Below are 9,374 nucleotides of genomic sequence, written 5' to 3'. Positions count from 1 at the left end.
CTTTCTTTGTGTGTGTGTGTGTGTGTGTGTGTGTGTGTGTTTGTATGGGTATGTGTGTTGCATGTTATCTTCTTAGTAAAATATGTGTGGTTAAACAGCATCTCATTTTAGTTTAGTTGATTGTGTATGCTAATTAGCCGTTTCTGTGTTTCTGTGTGTGTGTGTGTGTGTGTGTGTGTGTCTGCACGTGCACATTGGCACATAAATGTGAGCGTCTGTCATGTGCCCGTCGGGCCGGTCCTGTCTTCCCATCAATGGAAGACTGATGTGCTGGCCTATTGATTAGTTGCCGCGGGAGACGGATGGCGGCCACACGACAGAGACACTCGGGGTCAACGTGGCCATCAGACGAGGAAGTGGGTGTGGCCCTGCCTGGAAGCTCATGAATAAACATGACGCTGGTAATCAGGGGGATGCAAATGAATGTGCTCATACGTAACCTGGCGGTGATAAAAGTGTAATGAGTTATTCATAATTCATCACTGGCTGATGAGGTGGTGTGTGTGTGTGTGTGTCTGTGTCTGTGTGTGTGAGAGCACATGTGTTTTTATAGGATCAGTAGTAAAGGCACAATAAGTGGATCTGGGAGAAGAAGTAGCACGCTAAAAACTAATATAAAAGAACTGAGGAAGAATGCTTGGGAAAAAACACTGAATACCCCACATGCAATATAAGAATTGTAAATTATGTAGTATCATCCATTTTATTCACTTGCCAATAGTAGCAATTGGCCCTATTGCCCCTGTTATGGATATATTTTTATTTTCACTATTTGTAAAGATCTATTGCTCTTCACTCTACATGATGGGCTGGTTTGTGATGGGTGGGTGGCCAATTAAAGGCATACGTTGTCAAAACAAAACCCAAATCATAAATGAATATGAAACATTAATGCGGCACACATGTGTGTCGCTGGCCATTGATCTTATTTGTTAAGCACAGCGAAGCATTCGCTATTCATCATCATGTGGTCAATGGAACCACACCATTAATAATAATAATACAAACACAATTAGCATGGAGATATTCCCTTGGCCCCAAACCACCACCGGCACAAAGGAGGGATGAGATCCTGGTCGCCAGAGGTATGGGAGGCCAGGGCTGGTTGACCAGGGGCTGGGACAGACTGGGGCGACTGGCCTTGAAGCAGACTGTTGGCATGGCGAGAGCAGGGGGGCTGAGACCTATCTGAGGTTGGGGAAGGGGGGGAGTGGTGGTCTCTCAGACAATGGTGCACTAAATTCAATTAATCTGAATGGCCAGCGGTGGTAAGGGGAGGGGAAGGCGTAAAGCTCCAAATGAGATTTGCCCTCCATCACCACACAAGCCCCCCCCCCCCATCCCCACCCGAACAATCCAAACACACCCCGTGCCTGCTCCCTTCACCCAGCCCCCATCTCACACACACACACACACACACACACACACACACACACACACACACACACACACACACACACACACACACACACACACACACACACACACACACACACACACACACACACACACACACACACACCATGGGCCCTGCCCCCCGCCCCCCCCCCCCCCCCCCTGTTTGGCAGCAGGTGATTAGAACCAGATATAATCAGGAGGGGAGGACGCGGTGTGTGCGTACATGGCTGTACGCCGGCCTTCCCCAGGGACGCGGCACGCGTTGCCGCCGCCATCTCGTGCCGCCATTTTGTTTTTACACCCGTGCACCCTCGTCCAAACAGATGCCCTTTTTCAGAGCATAACAACTTGACTCGTTCAAACTCTCGTTTTGTTTTTCTTTGTCCCCCCCCCCAGGGAAGAGGATAAGAACATCTTCGACTACTGCAGGGAGAACAACATGGAACACATCGGCGCGGCCATCAGCTCGCAGAAGGTGGACGTCAACGCAAAGGACGAGGAGGTAACCACGCCGACGAACGACTGTTTCAGCTGCGTTACCACGGCAACTTACCTGCACCTGCTAAAAGCTCCAAAGCTTAAGAGAGGACATGAAGGAAATAACCCTATGAAGCAGATAGGGGACATCGAGATTTGCAGTGTGTGTCAATGTGTGCAGGTTGTTCATGTTGGAAGACCTGATGAGTTCCATCCGCTCACACTCGGAACCCTTTTCCCTGCCGGGAACGCATGGTGCAGAATTAACCAGAAGGAAGTGGATGAGCAGGGAAACAATCAACAAAATCCACATAAAGAACCCATTGACCAATCCCGGACGCACCGCGTTCCTCCGGTGGACATTCAATTGCGGTTGAATTTGTAGAAGTGTTGACATGGGGTCGGCCGGCACTACCTCATGCGGCTCCCTGATGTACAATCCATACGTTTTTAAAAGGGCTTCTTAAGCTATTACCCACCTCAGGTACTTCCTGATGTGAGTCCCTCATTCATCTGGTCGGTTCGATCCCCCTCTTCCTCTCCCAGCCCTCGGCCATTCTTCAGAAGAACAGCGCCCCCCCCCCCCCCCCCCAAGTCTAACAGCAGATGGATGGGGGTCCTGGGTAGAAAGAGCTTTGTCGGCCAACTGCCATTGTTGTTGATGCTGTGGTTCATCCACTAGGGTGCAGTACAGGCGTCCTCACCAGCAGAGGGCAGTGGTGAAGTTTGATATTCATGCACAACGCTTTGCCAGGAAGCAGTGGAGGTGATCGTGTGTCTGTGATACATCCAGTGTGTGTGTGTGTGTGTGTGTGTGTGTGTGTGTGTGTGTGTGTGTGTGTGTGTGTGTGTGTGTGTGTGTGTGTGTGTGTGTGTGTGTGTGTGTGTGTGTGTGTGTGTGTGTGTGTGTGTGTGAGAGACAGAGACAGAGACCGCGTCAGTGTGTGTATATATACCAGTGTGTTTGTGTTTGAGGGGAAAAGAGATGGTGGAAGTGTGTGTAAAAGTACGCTAGATTAAGAGTGTACCACTTCTTTGTAACTCTCCAAACCTGCTACACTACAGAGTACATCCTCAATGTATCTACCTCCTTTCGCCCTGATAAGACAGCAGTTTGACGACTCTATGAATGTATGGAAAACTATTGGTTTAAAAAAAGATGCCAACTCAAGCATGGTTAACTTGTCTTCTTTACATTCCAAAATTCAGGAAAAGCTGAACTTTCTGACAGCAATAGGCTACTTTCCTTAAACCATAACAAATCATGATGTTATACAGGTGGGATGACCGTCCTAGGGGGAGAACGGTGCTGTGATGATAGCAGTGAAGCATGGTACACCAGAGAGATGGAGAGAGGCGGGGAGAGTGGAAAGAGAGGGATGAACCAATTGGTATTCAGGCCTGGCTCATAAATATCCATTTTAACGCAGCCATGGTGATCAATATGATTTAAGCAACGGAGAAGGACTCGGGGAGTTTGCTTTACCTAATTGGCCTGACTGAAAAATGGGCTTTCATGGATTTGTAAGCGTGAGAAGCACTGAGCAAAAGAGTTTAGCTCCAGTGTGCTTGCATGTATGCATGCATGCAGGTGTGTGTGTGTGTGTGTGTGTGTGTGTGTGTTTGTACCCGTCTTGTGTGTGTGTGTGTGTGTGTGTGTGTGTGTGTGTGTGTGTGTGTGTGTGTGTGTGTGTGTGTGTGTGTGTGTGTGTGTGTGTGTGTGTGTGTGTGTGTGTGTGTGTGTGTGCGCGTGCGTGAGGAGAAAGTAGGGAGTTGCTGATTAGGGTCTGTGCTGGTTTTGTTGTTCCACAGCCCGCCATCCATCAACGCTCTACAGACTGTGTGTGGGTGTCTGCAATTTGTTACAGAATCTGTAGGTCCACGCCAGGACCTGCTGAACTTGCACCTCACACACGCACGCACGCACGCGCGCGCGCAGTAATCTGGTATTTCCCTTGCTCTGTGGACAGGGTGTGTGTGAGCATGTGTGGAAGAGGTCAAGTGGGTCTGAAGTGGTGATTATTGCTGAATTCCATGTTTCCTTGGAAGCAGAGGGTCTCGTCGTTGGGCAGCGATCTGCTTAGCAGAATGAGGGGCCGGGAGTGCGGCTGGGGGCTACACAGTAGACACATTCACAGAAGACTCATTTTCTGATAGCAGCCGTAAATGCACAACGTTTGAGCGTTTTCCCAGGAGTTGACTTGGCATGGGAAGATGTTTTGTTTTTTTCCCCTTCATTCACAATGTTAAAAGAAAAGTGTATAGATTAAGAGATAATAGGAATCTACAAAGTATAAGATAAAAACATGAATAATGTGGTAACAGGTAAAACATGCGGATAAAATGTGTGTGTGTGTGTGTGTGTTTGTTTTTTTGTGTGTAGGGTCGGGCATTGCTGCACTGGGCCTCTGACCGAGGACATAAGGAGCTGGTTTCTCTACTACTGCAGCACAAAGCGGATATCAACAGTCAGGTGAGAGCAAGTCTGTTTTCTTTCTTTCTCTTATGTAGGACCTGAAACAGTCATACAAAAGCCGGGCTGTTCTGCAGAACACCTCCGTTTTTTTGCAAAGGCAATCAGTTTTCACATTCTCCTTTCTGTGGTTCCTCCCATGAGCTCCAAAGCAGGGTTGATATCAACCCATGCCCATGCATGGCTTCACCGCCAACCAACCTCTGTCGTTTGTTATTCTGAGATTTGTGGCATGTATCATCATCATCATCATCATCATCATCATCTAATTTAGCAATATCCTTCTCTGAACACCCACTTAATCTGTCCCTGAACAAACCGAATATATGCTTTGTCAATCTGAACAAACCCCTGGGTGTTTCCCCGGGTAATACTGCCTGGTGTGACTTGTTACCGGGCCTGAGCACCGGTAGACCTTTCTAAGAAGCTAAGAGCTCCTTCAGAAGACTTGTCCGGTGTCCACGCTCCGTTCATTCATACAGGGCAAGATGTTGCTTATGATCCCTCTGAGGGTATAGCTAAATTCTCCAACGCAGTCCGGCTATACAGTGGCAGTCCTTTTGAATAAGTATTTCAGAACACCATCTCTCTCGCCGAACACCGTCCAATCCAGAAAAAGTTCCGTAAGCTTTAATTCCCTCGGTGGCCCCGGGACAAATCTCTGGCCCTAACCTACCCCCCCACTCAGAGGCTTTGGCAGCCTGAGTTAGCAGGTATCAGCGAGCCTCAGTCGTTTCAGCCGGGCGCTGTTTAACCACGCTAGGGAGGCTTTGGATTTGCGCCTTGCCTTTAGCGTTAAGCTGGCTCAGTCGCGCATCGGCGAAATGAATACGGTGTCCGCTGACCGCGGCCGTCACGACGCGGCCCAGGGTCCGGGGGGGGGGGGGGGGGCTTAAAATGTACCACGGAATCAATGGGAAGTAATCAGGCAAATTGTTTCACGTCGCCCCTCCCACATCATCAGGACATTTCGCAAGGGACCCTTTCTCTTTTGTGGCCCCCTAGTGTTGTGCTTCTGGGCGGGGGGGGGGGGGGGGGGGGGGGGGGGGCGTCTCGGCGTGGAGACGGGCGTGGTGAATGTCAGAGGGGTTCTAGGGTCAGACCAGAGAGAGATGAGATGTGGTCATTGTATGACCATATGACTTGTGTCCTGGTCTTGTCCTAAGATCTGTGAGGAGTGTAGCCAATCAAAGAGAGGGTACAAGTCATTGTACTCTCCCTCATATTTAAGGGATTCCAAAGCAAAGTAAGGATTAAGACCCATTTTCAAAGGGTGAGGTTTATTTATGGCAACCTATGCGACCTAATTAGGACCTTCCTCACTGCCCGCTGTACACGGGTGTCCGGTCGGATGCCTGAGGATAAATCCCTGCATCGGGTTCCCTGTTAGTGGGAAGCGGAGGAACTTTTGAACGGATTTATGAGGTGGCTTAAAGAAAATATAGATGGCTAAATCATACCACAGTGTCCCGCTGCCAAATCTTCCCTTGCTATTTAAAGCACAAGGAACAATATACTGCTCATTTAAAGCTGCTAGAAGGGCCCTCCACTTTTAACAGCGTTAAGAGCGGGGCGGCAGCAGAGCCATTTACGAGCCCTCCAGAACAAGAATTCAAGGACAAAACTTTAAACGTTGTTTGGGTAATTTCACATTTGAGTTTATTCAATAACCACATCACTGGGCGGAGTGGGGGGTAAAAGTGCAGCTTTTCCAGAAGTGCGTGTCCACGCGAGTCTGTGCTGGGGATCAGTCTGCCCCCTAATCTGGTTTGACCTCCGCCAACTGCGCAGCAAGAGGTAAATAAAGATCAAACATGATTTATGTTTTAATTTGTTGATTAAAACAGGGCGAGGGAGGGGCTGGAGGGGGGGGAGAGAGAGAGAAAGAGAGAGTGAGAGAGAGAGAGAGAGTGAGAGAGGGAAGGATTTAGGAGTGGGGAGAAAAAAAAATACCCCCCCCCCCCCCCCCGCAGCAAAGTATTATTATTTTTTTTCGACAGCACAGGAAAATCGTTTGGAAATTAATCAACTGATTGTTCTTCAGTGAATTGTTCCCAAAGCGGGTAACCTGCATTAAAGGGCTGTTTGATAGTTAATCCTGGATCAAGGCTGGCAGGGGCAGGAGGTAGGCCTACAATAGGTAGCAGTGGGGCTGTTGAATGCCCAGATCACAGCCACACTGCCACCTGCCAGCAGCAGAGCGGGTCGTCTGCTCTGGTGCACATGGCCCCCCCCCCCCCCCCCTCCCCCCCTTGGGCCCCCGCTTGTGCACCTATGGGGAAAAGTAGGCCAAACACTGTGGGAACTGTGGGAGTCCCCATGGGGTAGGGGAGAATGGTCCTTTTAATTATCATGATGTAAATGGAGGCGAGGCTTAATGACCGGACCTTCTTGCGTGCCTGAATGTATTTAAGCACATTAACAGGGCTCGGCTTTCTACTAATGGCATTCCATCATATCAGGGGAAGAGGCGTGATGTAGGCCATGTTCAAAAAACAATAACACGAAATGAAAACGCCACTATTGTTTAGTTTGCAAACAATGTAAAAAAAAAAAAAAAAAGGCATTACCGGTTGAACCAGTGCCATTCAGCTGGGAGGAGACTAGGCTATCGTTTCCCCTTCTTGGTGTGTGTTCCTGTGGGTCCACTCACTGGGGGCATTCCTCCACGTAGACATGATAATCCTCTAAAACCATAGCTGTACCTTTTCCCCCCCACACACACACACGCACCAACACACACACTCGCATGCAACTTATTGAGGTTGTTGGTCAGGCTCCCATTGGAAAGCCGTGCACTTCCTTAAGGCAACGGGGTGTAGTGTGACCGCAGGAGCCTGCGTCCACACGGAGGACGCTGCTATTGTTGACCGCCGGGACGCTAAACGCGGGGGGGATTACGGGGCAGATATACCGGGGGCCCTTCACTCTGTGGGGGGGCGTCCTGCCTCTCCACGGGTCAGGAATGGCCTCGCACTCAGTCAGACTTAGTAGACAAACGCCTGCACAGGTAAACACTGTGGATTTGGGGATTAGGGCTAAGCCAACAGGGACGGAGCAGGTGAGACCCCGGAGTACACAACGCTGAAACAACAGTGAAGGGGGCGGGGGGGGGGCACTTAGAGCGGGCTGTGGTTGGAGAAGTTGATCAGAGGAAGAGGTTTTGTTAGTTGGCGCTCCTCAGCCAGCGAGTCATCCAGTTCCGTGACGTCTCCTCTATATCCTCCTCCATCTCCCTCTATATCCTCCTCCATCTCCCTCTATATCCTCCTCCATCTCTCTATATCCTCCTCCATCTCTCTATATCCTCCTCCATCTCTCTATATCCTCCTCCATCTCTCTATATCCTCCTCCATCTCTCTATATCCTCCTCCATCTCTCTATATCCTCCTCCATCTCTCTATATCCTCCTCCATCTCTATATCCTCCTCCATCTCTATATCCTCCTCCATCTCTCTATATCCTCCTCCATCTCTCTATATCCTCCTCCATCTCTCTATATCCTCCTCCATCTCTCTCTATATCCTCCTCCATCTCTCTATATCCTCCTCCATCTCTCTATATCCTCCTCCATCTCTATATCCTCCTCCATCTCTCTATATCCTCCTCCATCTCTATATCCTCCTCCATCTCTGGTCTCTCCGTCTGTCTTTTTGCTCCAGTCCTCTACCCCCCCCACCACCACCACCACCACCACCACCACCACCACCAACAGCACCACCCCCACCACCACCACCACCACCACCACCCCCACCCCCACCCCCACCACCACCACCACCACCACCACCGCCCCCCCCACCACCACCCCCACCCCCACCCCCACCACCACCACCAGCAGCAGCAGCACCACCACGGCTGCCGCCCGGCTGCCTCCATGCTCTACTTTGTATTAAAACAACATGATCCATGGGGCGGGGAGGGCCACTCGCGCCACCGCTAATTCTAATTAATCCGGCGTGGCAGCGCGGCCGCAGCGGGGCCCGGCCGCTCTCAGTCTATCAGATAGAAATTCATAACTTAATTGAGGTCAGAGCCCCCAGCCCCGGCAGAACAAAAGTCTGCAGCCAGGAGCAGCGAGATCAATAGTAATAAATATCTGACTGGGGCCGGGCACCCACCCCCCCCCCCCCCACCCGCGACCACGGGCCGGGGAACACAACAAACACGACAGGGCGGGCGGGCGGGCGGGCGGAGCAGGCTGTACCGTGACCATGGAGAGGGAGGGAGGGAGGGAGGGAGGGTGGGTGGGGGGGGGGTGGGGGGTGTGTGTGTGTGTGTGTGCACGCGCGATTGTGTTTGTATTTGAGAGCGCCGGTAACATTTCTACTGGAAACAAGTGCTTCCAAGAGTGTGTATCAGTGTGTGGGACACACATGTCCTTCGTCTTCTCTCAGCAGGTATGAACTCTTTCCTTTGAGGATCAGGACACCCCTAAACAGTGCCTCCCTCCCTGTGTGTGTTTTTTTCAGGGTGCACCGTAGATTGTCTTTGCAATTGTTTTTCAGCCCTTTTTTCTTCAAGCTAGTTAGTGGAATTGCTTGGAAGTAAACATGTTATTGAAGCATACTATAGTTTTTCCTTTATAAAACAATAAGCAATTACTTGATTGGAACCTCAGCTCGACAAATACGTGTAGTTGACCGTAGCACAGAGGCTACGTTAGTGCAGAGAAAGTACTTAGAAAATGTAAATAGTTGTTTAAATGGACGACAGCAATTTGCAAATTGCAAAAGGCCACCATTTTGTATTCATTTTTGTGTTTCTAATAGTGGAAAAAGCTTCTTAAAGACTTCCCCTTGAGCTATGCTAGCTCTGTGGGGTACAAATTAAAAGCATACGTCAAAGAAGTTGCATGTCATTTTAATCAAACTGAGTACTGCACAAACGGTCCCCATAAGAACTCAATCGCAGTATTCAGCATTAAAATCCCAATTGCGTTTTTTTGTTGATCTGGTGCTTTGTGTACTATATTCTATTTTTCTTTTCTTTTATTTCTTCTTTGTCTTCTTTTTCGCAAACACACATG

At 49.7% G+C, this 9,374-nt stretch overlaps 1 protein-coding gene across 2 annotated transcripts in view; it reads left to right on the top strand.

The window, feature by feature from the left end:
* acbd6 (acyl-CoA binding domain containing 6) overlaps positions 1-9,374 on the top strand; it is a 45,281-nt gene that overhangs the window by 24,342 nt on the left and 11,565 nt on the right. Inside the window, exons 8-9 of one of the 2 annotated variants that reach the window (XM_056604422.1) lie at positions 1,795-1,900; positions 4,259-4,348. In XM_056604422.1, the coding sequence (XP_056460397.1) occupies positions 1,795-1,900; positions 4,259-4,348 (196 nt within the window). Of the gene's footprint in view, positions 1-1,794; positions 1,901-4,258; positions 4,349-9,374 lie in introns of those variants that run through there. The other variant, XM_056604423.1, reaches the window with a different exon arrangement.

Source organism: Gadus chalcogrammus, chromosome 12 (assembly GCF_026213295.1).
Source record: "Gadus chalcogrammus isolate NIFS_2021 chromosome 12, NIFS_Gcha_1.0, whole genome shotgun sequence".
NCBI classification, from domain to species: Eukaryota; Metazoa; Chordata; class Actinopteri; order Gadiformes; family Gadidae; genus Gadus; species Gadus chalcogrammus.
Note: the sequence above shows the minus strand (reverse complement) of the source record. Positions and strands in the feature narration are given on the sequence as shown.